The sequence below is a fragment of the Pelodiscus sinensis genome, chromosome 7, assembly GCF_052426305.1.
Source record: "Pelodiscus sinensis isolate ZL-2025 chromosome 7, ASM5242630v1, whole genome shotgun sequence".
Taxonomy (NCBI): domain Eukaryota; kingdom Metazoa; phylum Chordata; order Testudines; family Trionychidae; genus Pelodiscus; species Pelodiscus sinensis.
Window position 1 is genome coordinate 60,104,132 of NC_143058.1, and position 25,494 is coordinate 60,129,625.

At 47.5% G+C, this 25,494-nt stretch overlaps 1 protein-coding gene across 1 annotated transcript in view; it reads left to right on the forward strand.

Annotated features, from left to right (window-relative positions):
- Positions 1-25,494, forward strand: part of CPS1 (carbamoyl-phosphate synthase 1) — a 288,535-nt gene that overhangs the window by 186,837 nt on the left and 76,204 nt on the right. Inside the window, exons 7-15 of the mRNA XM_075933931.2 lie at positions 1,059-1,151; positions 5,985-6,074; positions 8,425-8,553; positions 9,635-9,741; positions 13,180-13,321; positions 18,152-18,229; positions 20,340-20,438; positions 21,187-21,282; positions 24,877-25,066. Coding sequence (XP_075790046.1) covers positions 1,059-1,151; positions 5,985-6,074; positions 8,425-8,553; positions 9,635-9,741; positions 13,180-13,321; positions 18,152-18,229; positions 20,340-20,438; positions 21,187-21,282; positions 24,877-25,066 — 1,024 coding nt within the window. The remainder of the gene's footprint in view (positions 1-1,058; positions 1,152-5,984; positions 6,075-8,424; positions 8,554-9,634; positions 9,742-13,179; positions 13,322-18,151; positions 18,230-20,339; positions 20,439-21,186; positions 21,283-24,876; positions 25,067-25,494) is intronic.

A 25,494-nucleotide genomic window follows, 5' to 3' on the forward strand; every position in this document is an offset into this window, starting at 1 on the left:
TCATACTGCAGCTGTTCCAGTCCCGCGGTGGCTACATGTGGTGTCCAGTTCTAGGTGGTAAGCGTAAAGGAAGCAGCTTCTAGCCCTTCCGGTGACTACCGCTATAATTAACCCACAGTTTACACACACAGGTGTCCAAAAGATTGGGGTTCCAACTTCTCCTAAGAATAGGGAAATAACTGCAAGAGCTCAGCCTAGTGTGTGGCCTAGCTCAGGTCCTGCTGGGCACACAAGTATCTTTGAAGCATGCATATAGTCCTATTGCGCACATTAGTGTAGGGATGCAGAAGGTAAAGGTGCCAGGAGTTTGAGGGAGGAATATAACACCCCCTCTCCACTCCCTTTGATTTCCTCCTCCCATTGTGGAAGGGCCAGCCATGCCTCCGCTGAGAAGAGGGGCTGCACTCTCTGGCTATGTCTACACTGTACAGAAGATCAACACCGCCGCAGTCAATCTTCCAGGGTTTGATTTAGCAGGACTAGTATAGACCCGCTAAATTGAACTCAGAGAGCACCCCCATGGGCACCGGTAGTCCTGCTCCTCATGAGGAGTAAGGGAAGCCAATGGGAGGCAAATGCTCCAGTCAACCTGCTGCTGCGTGGACAGTGTGGAAACGCGATTTAAGATATGTCGTTGTGTATCCTGAGTCGACCTTCCGCTGTAGTGTAGACCCGGCCTCTGTGCCTGACCTCCAAACTCCAAAAATAGCTGCTGGCTTTGGGAGTGCTCCTAGGCCCACAAGCCTGCTGTCTTGGGAGCTCAATTCTGATCTCCCCTACATAGCTATCCACTTTGCTACCACTAGCCAGCTGACCCAGCCCTATATCCATGGATTTTATTGCTTGTTTTGCCGCCTCAAATATATAGGGTGGTTAAACCGCTTTTGATGATGGCAAAGTCTAAGAAATGTTTGATGGTGCCTAAAGCCGTGGTAGAAGTGTTGAAGTAAAGTCTTGGAGCAGCTGTTCTATCCCCCACAGAGTTTTTGTTTCTCAGCACCTGCACCACTGTTCACAACTTCTGCTTTGCTCACACATCTATTGCTTTATTTCCACAGGGCACCGTCCTGGGGAAGATTGAGTTTGAAGGCCAACCTGTGGAGTTTGTAGATCCAAATAAGCAGAACCTGATCGCAGACGTTTCAACCAAGGTGAGCGTACTCACCTTTAGAGGGCTGTACTCTTGAGTAATAAACTCCTCCACATTTGGCCTAGAGAGTGGCCTTTCCCCTTAGTGAACATTGTGTGTTTATCAGTAAGTCATTGTCACTTGACTGCAATCTGGGAAGGGGGTGGGGGGTGATTTTCACACCATGAAAATCATAGAGCATTAGAACTGGAAGAAACCTTCAGAGGTCATCAAGTCCAGTCCCCTGCCCACATGGCAGGACCATCCCTTGAAAGGTCTAACTTCCTCTTTAAAAATCTCCAGTGATGCATATTCTACAACTTGCGTAGAAGAATTTTAAGCTGGTGGAAAATGTGGTTTCCCTTAAAGGAATGGCAGTGAAAAGATGGAAATCCCAGAAAAGCCACAGCCCTGTTTGATCCCTCTGTTCCAGCACAGTCTGGTTATAGTAGTCAGCCTTTTTGTACTGGGCAGGGATGGTGTAGGTATTACCCAGAGCTACATGCTACTGCCCCAGGTAGTGTATAGACCCTAAGTGAACACAGATTGTAACCTTCTCAGGAGAGTCTGCAAACCATGTTCCAGTCTAGCAAGGTTAGACTGTTAAACCAGCACAGGCAGGCGTTGATGTCATGCCCACACTACACATTTTAAGTGTGTCGTAAGCAATGGTTTTGTAAGGGGTCTCTTGACTCTGATGTAGCTGTCGTGCAGGCAGAGCCAGAATTATAACCACTTGAAAATGCACAGCCGTGAAAGGGTGTAAGGAGGTCGGCACCCACCTCACGTGACCGTCCCTGTTTGCCAGGGGGGGGGGGTCCTGCATTCCCTCACTTTTAAAAAGCCTTGGGGCTACTCTGCCCTCCGGCTGAGTCTCACTCTTTTGTGCGACCACAGCCCGCTTCTGGAGTATGCCTCTAACAGGGGCCCTCTGCTGAGTGTCTCTCCATTCTCTGAACAAGGGAGGTGCCTCCAGGACTTCCCCTCCTGGAGACAATGTCCTAGACAGCTCCCTACTCTGAGTGGTCCTTGGTTCTGCCAGACAGCCCCCTGGACCTTGTGCCTTCCAGGTCTGGGCTACAACTGAGCTACCGCTAGTCCTGCAACTTCTTATCTAGTCCCTCCTGACTTCTCCATAGCCACTCTAGCCTCCTGGAGGACTTCTCCATGGTCTTTTTAGCCTTAGAGCCTAGCCCCATTACAAAGGGAAGCAGTCAGTGGCAAAGGGAGGGAGTGGGAATTTGAGGTTTGACACCACAGGAAATCATTTGCTTTGCATATTATTATACGTGCCATGCATTATTGTATATGTCTGGATCCCGGATTGTAGGGGTACATACTGGGTGCACAGAAGGGATGTGAGTATAGGGAGCGTGGGTGCTGGGCTGGCCAGTGAAGAGGGGGTGATCCCCACCCCCCCGCAGGCAGATCAGGTGGAACTTACATGGGGCCTGGCTCTTGGAAGAGGCAGTGGCCTGGCTAGCTGGGCTACTCTGCTCCCCGCTAGGCAGGAGTCGCCAATCCACAGCCATTCAGGCATTCACACAGGCGAGGGTGAGGCTGGTTGCTAATTCGGTCTGTGCCCCTGGTGGCAGGGAGGAAGGCTGATAAGCCAACGCTCTCTTGCATTTCTGGAGAGCCCTTCATTGTGGCAAACAGTGACAGGTTAAAGCACGTTTCTTTTCGATTCCCTCCTGAAAATGGGCGAGTCCCTCCGATCAGGTACTGGATACTTTCCCACCAACCATGTGGGCTGTTCTGGACACAGAGCTTGACTGTAAGTGTCCATCCGCTGAGCCAAACAGCATAATAAAGCCCCTCTCTGTTATTCCTTCCTTTTGACTCTCTTGGTAGCGGCAGAATTACTATGAAGCTACTGCAAATGCCATCCATAAAAGAGAGATAAAAAGATGAACAGAGCTTCTGTGGTCTCATTATGTTTATAACTTATTTTTATAGGCTTAAAAAGCAACTTCACAAATAAAGTTGACAATTAGCTAAGCTTTTCAATGGTGGTAATTACTGGACATGATCATCTGTCTGCTAGCAAGCAGCTATTTTCATGTAAATCAGAGTGCAGGGAGACCAGGACTTTTCTTATCAGGGGTACATTAGGAGGGATTTTTTTTTCTTTTAATGCTAGTATGATAGATTCTGTTTACTGAATGTGTTTATGAAGGCCGGTCTTGTAGATTTTGGCTGGGTGTTACAGGGAGTTTCTGCAGAGTTTATTGTGCTCTTAATTTGAATGTGTTATAGTCAGATACCCAGAGCAGATGAACTGCTTAACAATTTGAGAAGGTCAAGTCGATTATGTACACAAGAATCTAATAAAGATAGAGTCAGATCATTAATGCTGCATGGTTATGGTACCTGCAAGCCACAAATCCAGCCTCAAAACCAAAGGGGTTGGGGGTTTATTAGAGACCTGCGTGACAGATTGGTCTGAATTGCAAAGATCAAATCTGGATCTAGATTTGTATTTCTGAAAGATTTAGCTCAGAGGAGTGCTTTTGGTTCAGGCCCAGTTCTAGTCAAAATAAGTGAGAGCAGCTTTTCCCTGTAATTAATTGTATTGGGATTGGAATACCGAAGAAAGTCCTTGTCAGTGAAGCGTTTGCATCATGAATGTTGCATAGATCCCTTCATAGATGAGCTGCAAGGAGCCCATTTAAAAATGGGGCAGAGAGAAGTGCTTAAGGGAGTTTGGTGCCCAGTGCTCATCGACTTTAAATATGAGTTTGGTACCTAACTACAATAGGCACTTTACAAAGTCCCTGCCTATGTTATTAACTTGTTGGAACAAGCATATCCAACAATGTCTGTTTATGCAGAAGAGCTGCAAAACCAAACCCAAAATTGCTGCTTTCATAAACATGGTTCTGCAGTTTAAGCTAAATTAAATCACTATTTGATTATAAGATAACGTACCAAAGATACACTATGATCGTGACAGACAGATAACCCCTTTGCGAACCAGAACACAGGCATTACAAATAGTATTAGAAACGGAGAAGAGGGGGAGGAGCTAGATCTACCATCACTCTTCAGAATGAAGGAAATGGATTGTGGGGTGTGTTCCCCGCAGATTGTGTGACATATAAATTGACTGACACTTCTTAACAGAGCATCTCTATTCAATGCTGTAGAGGAAGGCCAATCTCTATGGCCATGTCTACACTAGAAAATTATTTCGACTTTACTAAATTCGACTTATGGACTCCCGATTTAACGAATTCGAACTTGCATGTCCTCACTATAGGGAAGCATCGAAATTAGTTTGAGGCAGGTTCTGTTAATGTGGACACGCTACCTCAGACTCAGAGCCCCAGGAAGCCCTCTGGGGAGCTGCGGGGGGGCCACCCGGAGGCCAATTAGTTTGAGTTAGTGGCACCACTAATGTTATTTTGGACTTGTTAGTGTCCACACTAATGTTATTTTGGACTTGTAACTGTGGAATTACTGTTACTCCTCGTGAAAAGCAGGACTACAGAGTTTGAATTCCACAGCCCGTTATTCCACATTAATGGGCTCGGTAGTGTGGACACGCCTCTTACAAAGTTGAACTTGGGGGGGTTATTTCGGGCTAAAGTCTTAGTGTAGACCAGGGCTACCTGTCTTACTATCCTGTAATGGTCACTCCATTAGGGGAATTCCTTCTTTATTGTAGACTGAGAGCATGTCTAAACTACATCCCTCTTTTGAAAGAGGGTTGTAGTCTAGACATGGCCATAGAAATCAGTTGCACACCATGCTGATGAGCAGAACTGCCATATAGAAGGATGGGCTGGCTATTACTTCCATGGTGGATGCCTTCCACTTATCAGAAGAACATGCTAAAAAGGATAACATGAAGAAAGGGGTTAAATGACAGCAGATGGAAAAGGGCCTTACAGGGAAGAAGTTGGAAAGTATGTAGAAGCACCATCATCATCTAAACATGGGTCACTCGTGGTGGCGTTCTGGATGGACTATTGCAGGGGCAGGGAAACTTTTTTGGGTCGGGGGCCACAGAACCACAGAAAAATCAGTGGGGGGCCGCACACAAGTGAGAAGCAAAGTGAGAAGCCCCAGACAGAGTAGCAGAAAGATACTCCCCATATTTCCCTCACACACCAGAGCCTAAGGGGGCCCAAGTGGATAGATTTTGTGTGCTCCAGCCTTGTGGGTGGGTGACAGGGGCCTGGTGTGCCAGCACAGGCTCTCCAATGCTGAGCCTCAGCAGCCAGATCCAGGCAAGTCAGGGGCCGCATCTGGCCCTCAGTTCTGAGGTTCCCCACCCCCGGACTATTGGTTTGTACTGGGACAGCATTGAATAGTTTCTGTACTGTGTAGCTGTAGTATATAGTCACTCATTCTGTTACATCCCAGCCTTATTGCCAGTAGAGAATCAAACTGACATTGTAAGCAAAATGAGCTGGATTCCGAGCAGGTGTAAACTGGTCTTGTTTATTAAAGTCAGTGGAGTGACTCCAGTTCACAATATCTGAGAACCCAGCCCAAGATAGCTGTCATTGTCTCTCTCTAGTTGTTGAGATTTCAGGCACCACTTTCTGATAACAAGGCAAAACACAGACAAGTTAGTCATTATCTATGGGAAACAAGAAGTTTCTTAGGGATCATGGTTACGACTGTCATGAACCATATATAAAAGGCATTATACCAGTTTCTGACTTTCATAAAACAAATTAACCTCTGTGGCATTTCCTGAGTTTTCCTTATGAATTGACCGGTACGTGAGAGTCACTTCCTGGCCGCGAACAATCAATCTGCTCCTAACCTGTGTGCAAAACACCCTCACTGTATTTTGATTTGTCACTTTAGGGTAATGTCTTTTTTCCAAACCTGTCAATAGGAAGTCAAGGTGTATGGCAAAGGGAACCCAATTAAAATTGTAGCGGTGGACTGTGGGCTAAAGAACAATGCTATCCGTTTGCTAGTAAAGGTAAGTCAGTGTTTCGTATCTCTCTCCTCCATGGTGCTTCTTGTGCAGCATTGCTTTAGTGCAAGACTGGTGGATTGTTTAGCTGTGTCTGTTTCAGCCTTTCATTCTCACGGAACCCTCTCTTTGAAAAATGGATAGGTATTGATCCTTCCCACAGTCCTCTACCTGGACGTTTTCATTTCATTTCAGTACAAATGCAACCCGATAAAGGCTTCATTCTTGTCAGATGGTGCCCCTAGAATGTGTCATTCTTTGAACTTTATAGATGGTCTCTAAGGGTGTGTCTACACAGCACCCTTAGCTCGAAATAAGCTACGCAATTTGCATTTTGAGTGCATTTCAAAATAGCTTGTTTGGTAATTTGGTGCTGTCTGCACAGCACCAAATTTCAAGATAACTTGCTATTCTGAAATGCCCCTTAACCCTCATGATACAGGGTTACCGGGACATCGGAATAAGCTGCCCATTATTTTGAAATAACGGGCAGCTTCAATAGACGCAGAATAGCTATTTTGGGATATTTCCAGTATCCAAAAATAGCTCTGCAGTGTAGACGTACCCTAAGGTGAAGAATAGCCATGAGGCAACCACTGCATGTCAATCCTGTGAGAAGGGCTATTGGCAGGAGACTGAGATGGTTTGATTGAGGAATTCACATCTGAGCTTAGGAGACTGTAAGGGATTCCTTATTATTTGCCTAAAAGCAACCAAGAACGACTCAGCCCTGCATTGCAAAAAATGACTTGAAGCAGAAAGCTCAGCACAAATGGATTTTTTTCTTGCACAACTTTGTTATAATTGATTAGCTCTTTGTCTTGTTTCTCAATAGAAAGAACTAACACGGTGACCATCCATTCTCGATGGTCACCTGGGTTTCCTTATGTCCAAAATTATTCTCTGCTAATGCAAACATTAAAACCGTAATGGCAAGCATGCTGTGTGCTGCATAATGCAACTGGTTTTGGTTGCAGCTTGTACCTACCATTTGACAGGCTCATGAACTGTTTTCCCCATTTTAAATGATTGGGCCAAAGAAAACTATTAGAACTTCACAGAGGGTGTAGCAAGAGGATGGCGAAGCTAAAGAGAGAAGAGGGGGAGCAGTTCCAATGGAAAAGGGTTAGACAGTGTGGCACTGGGGAAAGTTGGCCCAGCAAAAGTCATTTAGTGCCCAAGTTGAGTTAAGTTTGCAAAAGAGTTGCCTGAGAAGCAGACATCAGAGATCAAATTGTAACATGCCCTTGCAGTGTTTTCTGTGGATGACACACACAACCTATGTTGGGTCTAGAAGAAGTCACTTGAACGAGTATGTAGGGAAGGAGTGTTGCTGAACAGTTAAAGCAGAAAACTGTGAGGTAACATTCCTGGGTTTTATTCCTGGGATTGCTGCTTGCACACTGGGTAACCCCGGGCAAGTAACTTTGACTCCAATTCAGCAAAACCCTAAACATGTGTTTCACTTGGAGCTCCAGTGTAGGCCCATTGCCTGGGAGCCAAGAGAAGTCATTGGCATTATTGGTAGGCTTAGCAACATACGGGCTTGCTAAACACGATCCTTAATGACATTTAGATACTTAACTCCCATGGAATCCAATGGGACTTAAGCAGCTAAAAACTTTCTGCACCCAAGTTAATTAGGCTTGCAAGGGTGAGATTTTTATCAGTGATGTCGGTAAACATCGATTTCACTAAAAGTGCACAAACCGGTGAAAATATTTCTGGAGAGAACAGTTGGAAGAGATGATATTACAGGCAAAGGAAGAGAACTGCAGCTTGAGAACTTCTTAGGGTTTGGCTTTGAGGATATTTGCTTTTTGTATGTTGTTGTGGTGTTGACCACTGGTGTTTTCATGGTTTCTAAACTTTTAACCATCTCAGCATCTCCTATGTCATTAAATAATTGTCGGATCTCCCCCACGGCCTCACCCACAATTAACTCCAGCAAATGTGGAACTTTCAATTGAAAAAAAAAAGTTTAATAATGAACATCAGTGATGAAAAATGCTGAACTTCTCAAAGACTCTCCCTAGCGGATCCGCATCTAGCCCATCCCCTTTCAGTAAAATGCTAGGAGCCGGTCTTTTTAGGGTGACAGATTTCATGGCTTATTCATGCTGTCACTGTAAAGTCTTTGAAGTCACCTCAAACAGCCCAGTGAGAGCTGTGAAGCCCCAGGTGGTGACGGGCTTGTTACGTTGTTAAGTACATCCCTAAAGCTAGAGATTTACCAGAGAGTTGACATAATGGCCTGCAGAAAAGTTGGCTTTGGGGGAATACGTCTGCTGGGCCCTCAGTGAACTAGAAGAGGCTCAGGTGATTTGCAGCATTTTCTTCCTTCTTTCTCTGCCAGCGAGGCGCAGAGGTGCATTTGGTGCCATGGAATCACGATTTCACCAAGATGGAGTACGATGGGCTGTTTCTTTCCGGTGGCCCTGGGGACCCGATGAAGGCAGGGGAGCTGATTCGGAATCTCAAGAAGGTACTGTGGGCGCATGGGGGTCGCTTGCGGGCAATGGTTCCTTTAGGAGGACGTCTTCTTTTTTGGGCAGATGGTGTGTTTGGAAAATGCAAGCTCGTGGCGCTAACGAGTCATGTGCCCAAGTTCACCCTGATCATTTTGCTAGTAGGACAGATCCCTGGCCTGTGTCCAGTTAGACTGTTAGCTTTGGGCCAAGCAGTTTGGGTAAAGGCGGGATCGTAAAGGAGGGCATTGTGACCTGGGGCAGGAGACTGGGGTGCAAGGTCCGGGAGGAGTATGGGTGCAGGAGCAGGGATGCAGAGGGTCTGGATTACATGGGGTAGCAGTGCAGTAGGGGGGCAGAGGGTTGGGGGAAGGGAGGGATTGGGGTTCCACAGACTGGATCTGGCCATCCTGACTCATGGCTGTGGGAACTGGCTTCCCTTTGGAGCAAAGGAGAGATGGATTCACACCTGCACAGGCTGTAGAAAGATCACAGAGCGGCTATTCGGCTTTTGTTGCCTCTGCCCTGAGACTGTAGCTGCTTCTGAGGTTGCTTCTCAGAGAGCCGTCTTGGCCGGCCTGGGGAGCCGTGTGTCCGCCATCGTAGGGTGTAAGGCCAATCTGAGCAGATGGAGATTCCTTCCTGACCTCACATATTGCAATGAACTAGACTTGTTCTCCCATCAGCCCTACCCCTCCCCATGAGACTGCCCATAAGACTCTTACAGGAGCTGGGCTATGTGCCAAACACAGCCACGGATGGAGTGGTCTCCCGCCATCTTTCCCCAGCAGAATGACACCAGATCCACCACGTGGACTGGCCTTGACACACACGGCAGAGGGACGGGATGATGGGCAACTCCTTGGCCCTTAGCACGCACACCCTGCCCTTCCTCCTGCACATTAGCAGTGTGTCAGAAACACTCCCCCAGCAGCAATCATTTCTATAGGGGTGCCGTCGAGACAAATGGAACGGGGATGACAAACACTGCATTTAAACGCATGAAGAATATGCGCCGGTTTGCACGGCCGCTGAGCTGGGAGAGGCACTGTTCCCAGGGGTCTCACAGCTGGGTGAATGCAAATTATCTCCACCTAGGTCCTGGAGAGTGATCGCAAGGAGCCATTGTTTGGCGTCAGTATGGGGAATCTGATAACGGGCATAGCAGCTGGGGCTACTTCCTACAAGATGCCCATGGCCAACAGGTATGTGTTACACCACCCTGCACACACGCCCTGAGGACTGCAAAGAACCCAGTGCATCAACACTGTGCCTCCCCTGCTCTAATACCCAGGATGCCACATGGGTTGGAGACCTCCAACTGCTGGCTGCTGCATCTCGATCTGTCTTCCCATAGGTCATGTCATAATGTGACCGAGGAAGCAGAGCGACCACTCTAGAGTCAGCATGAACCTATTTCTCCCAGGGCGAAGCAGTGTTGTGTATGATGTCCTCTCCTGCCCACGAATTAATGTCTCCACCAGACCCCCATTTAATGCAAACCCCAAGGTTGCTGCTTATCCCTCCCTGTTAAATAGTGCACTAGGAGAACACGTGCATTTACACAGCAGCCCAGCTGTGGCACTTTTACACCATGCACCATGTGCCCAAGCAATCAGAGCTGGGGTGCGTAAGAGAACATTGCTACAGCCTCCATGGCTACTCTTGCTGGAAGCTGGTTGCAGCTACAATGGCCACATTGCTCTGATTCTAGACCGGGGCAGGCAAAATACAGCCCACGGGCCAGGCTCGGCCTGCCAAGCCACCAGATCCGGCCTTCTGGAGCCTCCGCCAGGCTCCTTGCCAGCCCTGCCCCTGGATGCTGCTCAGAGCAGCTCTCTGAATGCTGTGAGCCTGGGGGGAGGAAGGGTATGTCTACACTACAGAGTTAGTTCAAACTAACGGACGTTAGTTCGAACTAACTTTCATAGGCGCTACACTAGCGCTCCGCTAGTTCGAACTTAATTCGAACTAGCGGAGCGTTTAGTTCGAACTAGGAAAACCTCATTGTACGAGGATTAAGCCTAGTTCGAACTAGCTAGTTCGAATTAAGGGGTGTGTAGCCCCTTAATTCGAACTAGTGGGAGGCTAGCCCTCCCCAGGTTTCCCTGGTGGCCACTCTGGCCAACACCAGGGAAACTCTATGCCCCCCTCCCGGTCCAGGACCCCTTAAATGGGCACGGGCTGGCTACAGTGCCCGTGCCAGGTGCAAGCCTGCCAGCACCCAGCTAGTAGACCCTGCACCTGGCATGGCTCGAGCCAGCTACCCGATGCCCCCCAGCCCTCCCCCTCTTCCCGGGACCAGGCTGGCGGCTCCCGGGAGCTTGCCCGGGACCGCAAGAGGCGGGCACCCGCCTGGGCTAGTGCGGACATCGTGGACCTCGTCCACGATCTCCGCACTAGGCACAGGAAAGTGGCCGTCTAGGGCAGGAGAGCTGCCAGCCTGGCCACCCAGGAGCAGGTGTGCATGAAAATCAAGGGGATCCACTGAGACCCCCGACCCTGAGCCCTGAGCCCTGAGCTTACAATGGCTGTACTGGGTCAGACCAAAGGTCCATCTAGCCCAGTAGCCTGTCTGCCGACAGAGGCCAACCCTAGGGATCCTGGAGGGGATGGACCAAAGACAGTGACCAAGCCATTTGTCTCGTGCCATCCCTCTTGATCTCACTTCCCTTTAAACTCTGTTCTAGTTCTAGCCTTCACAGCCTCCTGCAGCAAGGAGTTCCACAGGTTGACTCTTTGCTTTGTGAAGAACAACTTTCTGTTACTAGTTTGAAGCCTGCTACCCATTCCTTTCCTTTGGTGTCCTCTAGTCCTTCTACTATGGGAACTAATGAAGAACTTTTCTGTATGCACCCTCTCCACCCAACTCCTGCTTTTAGAGACCTCTATCCTGTCCCCCATCCATCTCCACTTTTCTAAGCTGAAAAGTCCCAGTCTCTTTAGCCTCTCTTCATATGGGACCTGTTCCCAACCCCTGATCATTTTAGTTGCCCTCCCCTCTCCCACCCTCTCTCTTCCCCTCTCCCACATCCTTTTCCCAGTCTCCCCGAGTTTTGTTCAATAAAGACAGATTCAATTTTTGAACACAATTGTCCTTTATTTTGTACATCAAGAAAAGGGGCTAGGGAAGGGTAAGTGGAAGGAGGTGAGGGAGGAATGGGGTACGCGCCCCCGATGGGGAGGACTGGGCTGGCTCTGCGGGCTTCTGGGGGTGGAAGCTCTCCTGCAGCCCCCCAATTGCCCCTTCTCCCCAGATGGCAGCCTGCGGCAAGTGCAGCCGGGCTGATGGCCGAGTGGTGTGATGTGCCCAGTGTGGGCACTCCGGGTACTCCAAGCCAGGACTGGTTTGCAAGCGGGGCACCCCTGAGAACTGTCTGTCCGGGGTGGGGGTCGGGTCCCTTTAAGCGGAGCCCTCGGCTAGCCTGAGACAGCATCTCCACACTCTAAGTCCTCCTGTGATGCCCTGCAGGCACTGCTTCCGGCCATCCTTAAGCCCGGTTCAGGGTCCACTTAATGTGGACATGCTAGTTCGAATTAGCAAAACGCTAATTCGAACTAGTTTTTAGTTCTAGAGGCGTTAGTTTGAATTATCTTAGTTCGAATTAACTAATTTGAACTAAGTTAGTTCGAATTAGCGCTGTAGTGTAGACGTACCCGAAGGAAGAGGCTTCACACGCTGTCCCCATCCCCAGCAAAATCTTGCAACTCCCATTGGCTGGTTTCTGGCCAATGGGAGCTGCCTGTTTGCAGGACAGGCAGTGTGCGAAGTACCCTTTCCTCTCTGGGCTCGCAGTGTAGAGTCACTCATGCCCCATGCAGCTGGTCCAGGGGCATGGCAGGCAGGGACACTGGCTAAGGAACCAGCTGGGCTGCTGGCCAGGAGCTGCCCAGGTAAGTGCCTCCCAGCCAGAGCCTGTCTGTGGCACCCCAGTTCCTCCCTCATCCTAACCCTTTGCCCCCCTACTGCACTGCTACCCCATGTAATCCAAGCCCTCTGCATTACTGCTCCTGCACCCATATCCCCTCCCGGACCCTGCACCCCAGTCTCCTGCCCCAGGTCACAACTCCCTCCCATACCCTACACCCCCTCTTTCACCGCAGTCCCTTACCCCAAACTCCCTCCCAGACCCCACACCTCCTCCATTAATATCATAGAAGAGTGCGGTCCTTGACTACTTACCAAATTCTTGGAGTGGCCCTCTTAAAAATTATTCTCCCCCCCCACTCTAGACTGAGGATGAGATTTTACCATTGGCAGATCTGTTCAGCTTCTTGTGAGAACTGATGCCCCTCTGCCTCCTCCGCCCCCCACTTCCCAGCAGGCGTCTCTCTTAACCTTTCTTCGCCCGATCTGACTCCAGCGGTGCCTGGACTGCAGTCACTTTCTTTATTCACTCCAGCACTCGACCTTGCTCCCCTAAATCAATCACTCATTCCAAGGCAGGTTATAAAGCGTTTGCATTCATTGGCCCAACCCTGCTGACGAATATCGCCATTCTAATTTGCTTTCTTTATCTGCGTAATTAGAAATGTCAGTACTGTGTTTTTCTGGGTGCTAGGCCTTCCTGTGACATTTTCCTCTTCTCGTGGCTGCTCTCTCCGTTTCCTCCATCACCCACTTCCCGGTTGCTTTTTTTCAGAGGGCAGAATCAGCCCGTTCTGAACCTGTCGAATGGACAAGCCTTCATCACGGCCCAGAACCATGGATACGCGCTTGAGAACAGCACCCTCCCTCCCGGCTGGAAACCGCTTTTTGTGAACATCAACGATCAAACCAATGAGGTAAATGCGTTCTCTCCCGACTCGTGGTCAGGCCGTGGGGGAGAGAGGGGTGCACAGTCATTTTTTTCACTCGCATCCCTCTCTCGAGCCGGCTTCATCTGTGGGGGCAGCCGTGCGGATTACCCATCGCCACCAGTTGTTCCAGAAGACGTCTTCTCCCTCTGTTGCATCATCTGCTCCTTCCCTTTATGCGGTGGAGCTGCTGTGCCAGCTGATTGTTGCCACAGCCTGCGTGGAGCCTCTTGGTCAGCTACCCAAGTTGCAGAATCCATGTGGTGACACCTTGCTGATAACAGTTTTTGCAGGCTCTTGTAAGAAACCGGCCCCTCCCCCAGCCTAAGATAATTTCTGTGGATTTAATGGAAATCCCCTGCTCTGAAGACTGCTCAACCCGCAATACCGCATTATTATTCGTATCACAGTGACACCTCGAATCCTCACCAAGGCTCCAGTGTGATGGACACATGCCAGCCTCTGCCCCAGTGAGCTTACAGAAGAGAAGAGGGAGGCGGGATTTGACAGCAGCTTTCAACTACCTGAAGGGGGATTCCAAAGGGGATGGAGAGAGGCTGTTCTCAGTGGTGGCAGAACAAGGAGCAATAGTTTTAGGTTGCAGTGGGGGAGGTCTAGGTTGGATACGCGGAAAAACTATTTCACTAGGCCCTGGTCTGCGCTAGGGCTTTATTTCAAAATAAATACATTCCTTAATAAATGGAGCGTCCACACTACGAAGCCCATTATTTCGAAATAACGGGCCGCTTATTTTGCAATCTGCACTCCTGCTTTCCTTGGGGAATAATGTTCGTTTCAAAATAGTTATCCCAAAATAACAGCAGTGTGGATGCTCCGCTGCTGCTGTTTCGAAATAGCTGCTCCCCACCGTCATTAGAACAAATTACTCCCCAGTGCTTCCTGGGGCTCAGAGTTGAGGTAGCGTGTCCACAGTAACGGAGCCTGCCTCGGACTAATTTTGAGGCTTCCCCATCGTGTGCACCTGCTATTTCGATGTTGTTATTTTGGGAGTTATTGCATTGATTTTAGTTATTTTGAAGTAGTTTCCTAGTGTAGACATGCCTTAGGAGGAGGATGAAGCACTGGGATGGGTTCCCTAGGGAAGTGGTGGAATCTCCATCCCTAGAGGTTTTTAAGTCTAGGGGTGAGGGATAGCTCAGTGGGTTGAGCTTTGGCCTGTTTCAACCCGGGGTTGTGAGTTTAATCCTCGAGGGGACCATTTAGGGATGTGGGGCAAAATCTGTCAGGGATGGTACTTCGTCTTACCCTGGGGCAGGGGACTGGACTTGATGACCTCTCAAGGTCCTTTCCAGCTCTATGAGATAGGTATTAAAAAAGTCTGTGCTTGACCAAGCCCTGGCTGGGATGATTGAGTTGGGATTGGCCCTGCTTTGAGCAAGGGGCTGGACTTGATGACTCCTGAGGTCTCTTCCAGCCCAAGGATTCTATAATACAGCTTTAATAGATGCAGGGAGGCAGAGGCACAGAGAGAAATGATTTGTCCTGGATAATGCAGGACGTCTGTGGACCAAAAGAAGTAGGAACAGGTCCTAGGGTTCCAGTGTGGTGCCCTATCCTCTTGCCAAAGCCGCCTCCTGTAACCCCATGTTATTCTCGAGACTCATAGAAATGCTGCTTGCTTGCAAGTGGCTGTTTGGAAAAAAAAACAAACCCCCGTGGGTGGATACCTTCCTATCCCCTTCTATCAGCCCTCCATTCCCAGCCCACATCAAACTAGACAGGCTGGAAATTGGTGTACTAATGTGTGCACAAACTGCTTTCCCATAAGATACATTTAACAGAAGTTTGCTTGCCAGCTGGTGTGGGCTGCAGTTCCGAGTAAAGCTGAGCAAATAGTGGGGGGACAAAATTCTGCCACGGTGTGTTTCAGCATTGAAATTAGTTCTCTTTGGCCTCATTCCCAGCCCCTGCTTTGTGTGCGCTTTATATGAAGATTGGAGCAGTTAAAGTGGCTGGCCAAAATGTGTGTGGAAAATTTAGAGTCACACAAGGAAGAACAATGAGGTCCAGGCTGGGTCATCTGTGGGAGGGGAACTTACAACCTCTGCAGCTGAAAGACACAAGACTCCATTGCTTGAGCTGAAGGACCAATTTTGTTGTGCTGGAGGCGGTGGTAGACTCAGAAACTGCTGCACATGATGTAGCCACTAGAGGGCCACAGAGAGCGGCACTATGAGAGGACACATTTGAAAAACGTTCGTGGAAGTTGAATTTGATAACCACCTCCGTAAGCTGAGCACTCTTCCATGCAGGGAAGAGAATGATCCCATGAGACCAAGCTGAACCAGGCCCAGTTGAGCAAAGCAATGCAGATACCAACTCTTTATAATCAAGCCGTGGAGTACAAATTTGAAAAAAAAAAAAAAAGAATAAATAGAAAAAACGAATACATTCAGGGAAACTGCAAGTTAGCCCGTGGTATTCTGCGATCTGAAGGAGCACGGAGCTTGTGCAGTAATTGGTCATCGCGAGTGATGTCCTGACTTCAGAATGGTCAGTTCTTCATTGTAGGCTAGTTACACAAAGGCCTGAAACCAACTGCCCGCCTCTCACCTCCACCCTGTTACTATCCCATGCTCTCTGCTGTGACTCTCCCTCTGCTCTCAACCACTCTCTGGGTATGTCTACGCTACCCTCCTAGTTCGAACTAGGAGGGTAATGTAGGCATACTGCACTTGCAAATGAAGCCCGGGATTTGAATTTCCCGGGCTTCATTTGAATAAGCGGGGAGCCGCCATTTTTAAAACCCCGCTGGTTCATTTCACGAGGAGTAACGGTAGTTTGAACTAGGAAGCCTAGTTCGAACTACCTAGTTCGTGCCCCGTGTAGCCGCGCTGCACGGGGTTCGAACCAGCGGGGTTTTAAAAATGGCGGCTCCCCACTTATGCAAATGAAGCCCGGGAAATTCAAATCCCGGGCTTCATTTGCAAGTGCGGTATGCCTACATTACCCCGCTAGTTCGAACTAGCGGGGTAGTGTAGACATACCCTCTCATCCCTACTCCTGCCCCCTTGCTGTAGACGCTGCTGGGACCTACGTTGGCCCTTCCTCAGAGGAGAGGAAGTGGAGCCTTTTCCCCGGGTTCCTCTGAGGTCAGAGCTTCTCATCGTCCACCCGACATGTCCAGCTTCCCATCAGGCAGAAAAGGCTTTTGCAGGACACTTGTTCATTGTCCAAAGGCCACGCTGTGCCGTGCCTTTCATGAGAAAGTGACTGTGCCTCCCGCAGCATGGAGCTGCCAGCAGCTGCGGCAAACCCAGCTCAGGCCATTGTTCTTGGCCTAGCATGGTGTTCCCATTTGTCTTCTCCTGCCAACGGCCCTGGGAAGAGGCAACTTGTGCCCACTGTTGTGGCAATGTCCACAATTTGCCTCGTGGCATTGAACTGAAGACACTGGGCCACGTCCAGCCTTAGTATGATAAAACTACCGACCTCGATGGAGTTCGAGCGGGGATGGATTTGTCCCCGTGTTTTCAGCAGCACTAATACAAAATCAGAGCAGTAGTAGCCACCATTTTTCTACAGCCCTATCCAGCTGTCTGTCTTTTGACTACTATGTTCCTCCTACATCTGTGCCAATGTGGTATCTGGAAGGAGACTAACATCTTCTCTGTCTCAGGGTACGTCTACATTGCAGAGCTATTTTGGCATACCGGAAATATCCCAAAATAGCTCTTCCACATCTATTGAAGCAGCCCGTTATTTTGAAATAGATTTTGAAATAACTGGCAGCTTATTCCGATGTCCCGGTGACCCTCGTTCCACGAGGGTTCAGGGGCATTTCGGAATAGTGAGTTATTTTGAAGTTTGGCATTGTGTAGACAGCGCCAAATTATGAAATAAGCTATTTCAAAATACATTCGAAATAAGCTACACAATTTGCGTAGTGCAAATTGCGTAGCGTATTTTGAGCTAAGGGTGCCCTTAGGGTGTGTCTATACAGCACCCTTAGCTCGAAATAAGCTTATTTTGTAATGTGGGCTATCTACACAGCACAAATAACTTGCTATTCTGAAATGCCCTTTAACGAGGGTAACTGGCAGGGCTTGACAAATAATGCAACCCGGAAGAGCCGGCTTTGGGCGATCTGTGCACCGGACAGCGCAGCTGGCAAGCAGGGCTCGCTGCGGTTCGGCGAGCCCTGGTTACTGAGATGTCAGAATAAGCCGCCCGTTATTTCAAAATCTATTTCAAAATAACGGGCTGCTTCAATAGATGTGGAATAGCTATTTTGGGATACTTCCGGTATCCTGAAAGAGCTCCGCAATGTAGACATGCTCTCAGGGACTAACAAAAATATACCTAGTAGCATGAGCTTTTGTGGGCACAACCCACTTCCTCAGATGAGTGTGGAGAGAAAAGGGGGAACCACCCGATTTATAACACAAAAAGAAGGGAAAGGAGGAGAAAAAAAACCTGTCAGTTGTAGTGCCGGTGCTAATGAGGATAACCAAGTGGACTGTACGTGTCCCGTTCATAGCTTTTGCTGTCATTTGGGTGTTGAATATAAGGGCCCATCCATTTCATCGTCTCTTGGCATTCCATAGAGATGTTTGAAGCATTCACTATTCAGTCGTGCACAGTGCTGTAGGTTACACGAGTACTGTATTGCCAGCAAAAGGGCCAATGGCTCAGTGCCGTAATGGTTACAAGTCCAGGAAGAACTGGAATGAAATGAGTTTCAACTCAACACCCCGCAAACTCATACCAGCCCCTGGCCCTGGGGTGCCCTACAGAGCTCCTCTGTCTCCCTCATGACCTGGGTGTTGTCTAAAACAATCCCTTTTATCCCCACAGGGAATTATGCATGAAACCAAACCAATTTTCACATCCCAGTTCTGCCCGGAGGCCAGCGCGGGACCAACGGACACGGAGGTACTGTACTGAGACTGGTTCAGGTTTGCTTTGGGGCTGGATGAAGGAATGCATGGAGAGCACAGAGCAGCTAATGGGGGAACCCTGAAAATCTAGATGCAGTGACTTTCCTAGGTCCTGTTTCTGGAAACGTCGGTACAGGTTGGACCTCCCTGGTCCGGCACCCTTGGGACCTAAGCTGTCCCAGACCAGGGAGTTTGCTGGATCAGGGGAGGTCAATGGTCCACTGCCCCACTGCTGGCTCCTCAACCTGGGGTTCCCTGTCCTATGGCTGGCCTGGCTGAGGCTCCTCACTCATTGATGCCGACGATCCCCCGTTGGCCACCACTGCTTGACCCTGGTACCTCCGGGGGTTTCCCAGCCCCAAGGCCACCCGGCTGCCACGTGTCCCGCTGCTGTGGCCCGGATCCACTGCCTCCAGGGGGTTCCCAGCTAGGGCTGCGCGGGGGCTGACCCTGCTGTCGCCGGGTGTTCCCGGCTGGGGCTGCCAGACTGCCTTCACTGCTCCCGGGAATTCCCCTGCTGGGGTGGGATTCCTGGTTGCCTCCTGGCCCCGCCACTGGGGTTCCTTGGCCGGGGCTCCTGGGCTGCTGCATGGCCTTACTGCTGCTGGGGAGTTCTCAGGGTTCCCCAGCCTGATCCCACTGATACCGGGGGTTCCCTGGCTTAGGTAGAGGCTCCCAAATGCCATCTGGCCCAGCTGATACTGGGGTTCCCCTGCATAGTTGCTGATGACCTAGCTGGAGCTCCACTTTCCCAGGGCTCTTCGGTCCAGCAACATCTGTGGCCTTGCCGGACCACGCATGTTACTGGACCACAGAGTCCTGGATTTGGGAGGTTCAATCTGTACCTCAACCAAGTCCCAGGCCTGCATAGACTTGCCAGCTTTAGCCTGTTTCAAAACTAATTGAAATCAGTGGAAAGATGTCCATTGACTTTAGTGCAGGTCCTTGAATAGACTCCATCTACATGAGTAGTGGAAATCAATCACACGGGCAACAGTCCTGGTGTGACTTTGTTCACATGATGGGATTACTCACATGCAGAAAGTTACTCATGTGCTTAAATCTCTCTTTGCGGGACTGGACCCATACCCCCTTTTACTTGTAATTTTTTTTAGAAAATAACATGTACCTATAATTGTATTTAAAAAGAAGAAAGCCTGATGCTTTTTCAAAACGAACCCATTAACTTTCTAATACATTTAATTCCACTCTCATATTTTGTAATTGTAGAGTTATATAAAAGGGATTCACATTGACTCTCTCTTGTTCGTCTCATTGAAATGAAATTTTAATCCCCCATCTTGCGGCTTCATGTAAATTCATAGAGCTACTGGCCGTGTAGTCTCAGTGCATGCCGAAGGGTGATGTGAATGATACAAGGGACAGAGGGAATGTCTGAACTTGAATCTATTATTGAGAATTTCTTGGGAAAGGAAGCAGAAGCAGTTGGAAGTGATTTACTTTTCATTTTCATTTGGTATTGTGGGTTCATTCTGTAAGTGGATCTCTCAATAAAAAATGTCTTACTTGGCCCAATGATCTGTGAATGTAGAGGAACTGAAAACTACCCCAGAACAGTCCTTCCAATTGCTTGTGTACTACCATTGTTCAAATACTGTAATGTGCTAGATAGACTGATAGATGTAAAGTGTCCCAGAAGCTGCGTTGTACCCAATTCGATCCTAAGTTGGTGTAAATCAGCATAGCTCCACTGATCTGGATAAGAGCATGCTGTTCTGATTTCTAACTTTTAACATTCATTCTTCCCTTGTACATGCTATCACCTCCATACAAGTAAAGTATATGTTGTGTGCTGGGATGGGGGGAGAGGGTGAATGGGTTCTGTAGGCTTTCTCTCTCTCGTTTCCTCCCTCATACCATCTTACTTCCTTGAACACACCGTTCCATATGAGATAATTATAGAAATTGGAAATACGGGCTCTGATTCTTCACTGGTGTAAATCAAAGTCACTTGAAGTCAATGGAGCTATGCTGACTTACATCAGTGGCGGGTCGGCCCGGAGCAGGCCTGCTTTTTCTCTCTTTCATTTGTATTTGTTTAGTCTGGATGGGGTGCTAAAATAAATGTGTTTTATCTTTCCCAGTTCCTATTCGATTCGTTCTTTTCCCTGATCAAGAAGGGAAAAGGCACTACCGTAGCCTCGGTGCTGCCCAAGGCCACAGCTGCAGCATCTAGACTTCAGGTCAGTATATTAATTTTTTTTTTTTTTTAGCTATCAGTCATACAGCAGCTGTAACGTGTATTGAATCTGAGGGAGAGAATGCAGAGCATAAAAAATTACCTGGGAAACAAGTCCGGGACAAAGCTACATTAGGATTTCATTTCTTCTTATTAAAGCCATTGGATTTCTCATGTTCATTATTTCATTAACTCTCTCTGTCCCTTGGAGGAAGTTTTGAAACGTAGTGCTTCATCTATATGTTTTTGTGTGCTCCCTGGAGCATATGCTTGTTACGGTGACCTCTATATTTCATGGCACCTCGTGCAGGTGTAGCCAGTTACGAGAGTTGGTAGACCGCAATGAGACAAAGCTGCATTGCTAGGAAAAAAAGTTTGGAATTCTTGGCATGAGCCAAGTTGCACAGTGCATGGTGTCTTCAGACGGCGGTTGGTCTGTGAATAAAAGCTACAATACAGAGATGTGGGAAGCCAAAGTGAAGCTTATACATTAAACAGTCAGTATGTTTACTATGTGTTTTGTGTAGAACCTCAGTCCCCACCATTTCTTTAGCCACCTACGTGTGAGATAGGTTTAATACAACTTTTCTGGGAAGGTGAACAGAAAGCTGCCATTTTTCCCAAGTTGGCTTTTCTTCTCACTTTGACCTCATTTTCATGATGCGAGGCCATTCCACGTTGTATAGTTGCCCTCCCATCCTTTTGCCCCCCTTTTGAAATCATCCTAATCATTTCACACTCTTAACTTTTAGGTTTCCAAAGTTCTCATCCTAGGATCCGGAGGTCTGTCAATTGGTCAGGCGGGGGAATTTGATTACTCTGGATCACAGGCGGTTAAGGCCATGAAGGTAAGAGAATGCTCCAAGTACATTATCCGAAGTTAATCAGCTTTCCTTTGTTGCATCTAGCTGGTCATTTGTTCCATCCATAAAGCTGTGCATTTATGTAAGTTACTGAAGAATGGAGCTGGTTATTCTCCCCAAATAATGCAAATTATTTGGTAAATTTAGCTCTTATTTGTGTTTATTAATTATGGATCAACGTCTCTGAGTTACTTCATTCGTAAGAATTCACCAAATAGTTTAGGGAAACTGACTTGGAATTTCAGCCTTTGGATCTGTTCCCCTTTGACTTCTGAACTTAGTCACCTGGTGTGGCTACTACTCCCTGATTGGCTGACTGAAGGTTCATAAGTAGGAGAGTAATGAGAGATAATTAATGCACTCCTGAAACTATCAGGTGACTAACATCTGTGCTAAAATTAGGGAAACAGTTGAGAGTCCCTGGATATTTTCACTCAGAAAGTGTCAGTCATCAAAATATGGATGGAAGATGAATGGTATGACCTCACTATTGACAGTGATATGTTTGCTAGTGAAAATATGATGAATTTTCTGTCTGTGCAACCCAGCCCGCTCGCTTTAATAGGCTATTCTGTACGATACATGCAATAAAATAGTTTTTAAAAGCAAGATGTTCCATATTCATCCATGGGATAACGTCATTGTCAAAGGGCTTATTCCAGGGATGAATTTTGCCTAACTGTAATGAACAGGCATGTAGGTACTCCCAGTTGGTGTCTCTATTCTAAGGCTTATAGGTCCACATTTTTAAGGGTCTGACCACTTCTCTGTGTGCCTGAGTTGGACATGTGAAACCCTCTGTGAATGTATGTGAATTAGAGCTTTTTATAACCAGCGTCCTGACGGGTACCTGTTTGTTGGGTGTTCCACATGCACAACTAGAGGGAGCAGTATTTAGGGTGTGTCACCACAGCAACTGAAACTCTAAATAAGATATGCAATTTGTGCTATGCAAATTGCGTAGCTTCTTTCGAGTCTCTTTCGAAATAGCTTATTTCATCATTTGGTGCGTCTACACTGCACCAAATTCTGAAATAAAGCACTATTTTGAGTCCTCTCTTACTCCTCGTAGAATGAGGTTTACAGGGATGGCAAAATAGCACATCCACTGTATTTTGAAATAGCGAACATGTTCAAAAGACGCGGGGTAGCTATTTCGGGATGCCTCTGGATATCAAAATAACTTTGATGTGTAGACATGCCCTTTCATATGTATGGAGTTTACAGCATAAAGATTCAGTCCCAGCTCTGGCTACTTCATACCGTTGTTAGCAGAACTGGGGAAAAGTGACTTGGAAGGGGCGGCTGAGGATTACTGTTCAGATAGGGTCAAAGTCAGTTCTGTGACCATGTGCCCCTCATTGCCTGCTCCACATGGGGGTTTAAGAAGAGAAAGCCCCTGGCACTTGGCCAGATCCACAGCTGGCTGCATACAAGGTGACTTAGAGCAGCTGCGAGCTTGCCCTAAGGTAAAACAGCTGGCCAAGGATCAGAGGAAAGGAAAGCTGGATTGGAGCTACGTTTTCCCCAATACTCTTTCTCTCGTTCGCACACAGACACACAGAAACCCAGATACACGCACACATGCTGCACTGGGTTTACATTTGGGCTATGTCTAGACTGGCCAGTTTTTCCGGAAAATCAGCCGCTTTTCTGGAAAAACTTGCCAGCTGTCTACACTGGCCACTTGAATTTCCGCAAAAGCACTGACTTCCTACTGTAAGAAATCAGTGCTTCTTGCGGAAATACTATTCTGCTCCCGTTCAGGCAAAAGTCCCTTTTGCGCAAAGCTTTTGCGCAAAAGGGCCAGTGTAGACAGCTGAGATTTGTTTTCCGCAAAAAAGCCCCGATCGCGAAAATGGCAGTCGGGGCTGTTTTGCGGAAAAGCAAAAAAAGAAAAAGTGCTTTTGCGGAAAAGCGTCAATGCCAATCTAGATGCTCTGTTCCAAAAATGCTTTTAACAGAAAACTTTTCCATTAAAAGCATTTCTGGAAAATCATGCCAGTCTAGACGCAGCCTCGGTGTAGTTGAGAACTGAGTTCTGAATAAAAAAACTAGTAGTCCTGTGGCACCTTAGAGACTATTGAAAATATATCTAGTATTGTGAGCTTTCGTGGGCACAACCCACTTCCTCAGGTGACAGTTCCGAATGTCGTGACTCCTGGGTTTGTTTATATTGTGCAGTGCTGCTGATGGCCCCAAGTCTAAGGGGGATACATCCAAACAATGCACATCACATCAGGAGGAGAGGCCTAGAGCTGTATGGACACTAGCCTAAAACCCGAAAGGAGGGCATCTCATCTTTCTTCTTCTCTGCCCTCCACTCTCAGGGTTCTAAATCAGAGAGAAAAATTATTGTTTTGTAACGCAGGGTGTCCCTGCTATAAGCCACCACGGTAGGCATCCGTTCCACACGAAAGTTGTCAACGCTTGTAGGAATGGATGCGTTATGAGTCCTCCCATTCCCTGCTCTTAAGTTGTGCAAAAAAAAAAATTGTGCAAATGGAAGTCATCGCGGGAAAAAAATTCCCCACTTTAAGTTGCTTCGCTATAAATCCAAGTTTTTTGGAACGTGTCTTGGACTTATAGCAAGGATGGGCCATAAAACTTGCCAGCTTGCCCGTCCAAAATGCCCTTTTTCTCTTCCCCATAGCACCGGCCAGCTGTCCTTATCTTGGTGCTAATCAGCCATTCTACAGGCAGGACTTGCTCACCCTGACCTCACCTCTGGCAGTGTGATTTACAGTAGCATGCAGAAGATGAGGCAATCGGTTAGCATCTTGTAAGGGGACAGCTTGATAGTCTAGGCAGGAGAAAAATGGACACAGTTAAGATGAGCAAAAAAGGCGAGGCTAAAGATTTTTCTTCCCCAACCTTCTAATGAATTTTTTTTAGATAGTCCATAACAATCAGAATTACCAGACGTACTGAAACCTATTGCTTTTGTCTGCAACCCTTTTAGTCATTGAAGTCCCAATTCTGTAAGGGTATGTCTACACTGCATGGCTATTTCAAGATAACTCCAGTATCCCATAATAGCTACCCTGAGTATACACAAGCTGCCCGTTATTTTGATTTTTTTCCGAAATAACAGGTGTGCTATTTTGCACACCTTGTTGCATGAGGGTTAAGGGCTGGCTCAAAATAGTATGTTATTTCCAAATTTGGCGCTGTGTAGGATGCGCCAAATTTCAAAATAAGCTATTTCAAAATAGACGTAAAATAAGATACACAATTTGCAGCGCAAATTGCGTATCTTATTTTGAGTTTACGGCTCTGTGTAGATGCATCCCTAAGACACTTCATTGGGTACTTCAATCAGTCTCTTAAGCATATATATAAACTTAAAGACCTCCTGAATCAGGGCCTTATTCACAAACATTCAGGTGAATGAGTTTTTATGTGCAAGACTGTGCAGAGAAAGCAAGTGTGCCATGAATCTAGACATAATTGGGAGTGCACAGGTGCTGAACATGCTCAGATGTTCACTCATAGTTATTGCATGTCTAGCTTCTCTGTTGGCTTCGCTCTCTTTGTAGGCTACATTTTAAAATGTTCATGTTGGTTTTCATTTCTCAGGAAGAAAATGTGAAGACCGTCCTGATGAACCCCAATATTGCCTCAGTCCAGACTAATGAGATTGGCTTGAAGCAGGCTGACACGGTCTACTTCCTCCCCATCACCCCACAGTTTGTCACAGAGGTCATCAAAGCAGAAAGGCCAGATGGGTTAATTCTGGGCATGGGTGGCCAAACAGCTCTCAACTGTGGTAAGTATCATGAAATTGTAGCTGAATTAATCTCTCTAGCTCCACATTATTTGTAGCTGGCTTTACCTTATCAAAACTGTAAGCTTTTAGCAAGGGGTTGCACTCAATGACTTCCTGAGGTCTCTTCCGACCCTGTGATTCTATGATCAGACAAAACATTTCCTTACAGATATTTATAAGTAGAGATATTGGCTTAGTGGACTGATATAAGTACTAATTTAATTGTACCTATTGAATATGACTTTTGGTGGATATTTTTTTATGTTTATCAGTGTTATATAAAATTCATAAAAGTTTCATACAATAGTGCTTTGCAATTGCAGCATATAAATCTTGCTTTGGATGGCAGATATGCATCATGTTCTGTGCCTAAACATTGAGGTGATGATTGAAAAGGGAAGCTAAAGGGACACTAGTGTTTTGCATAG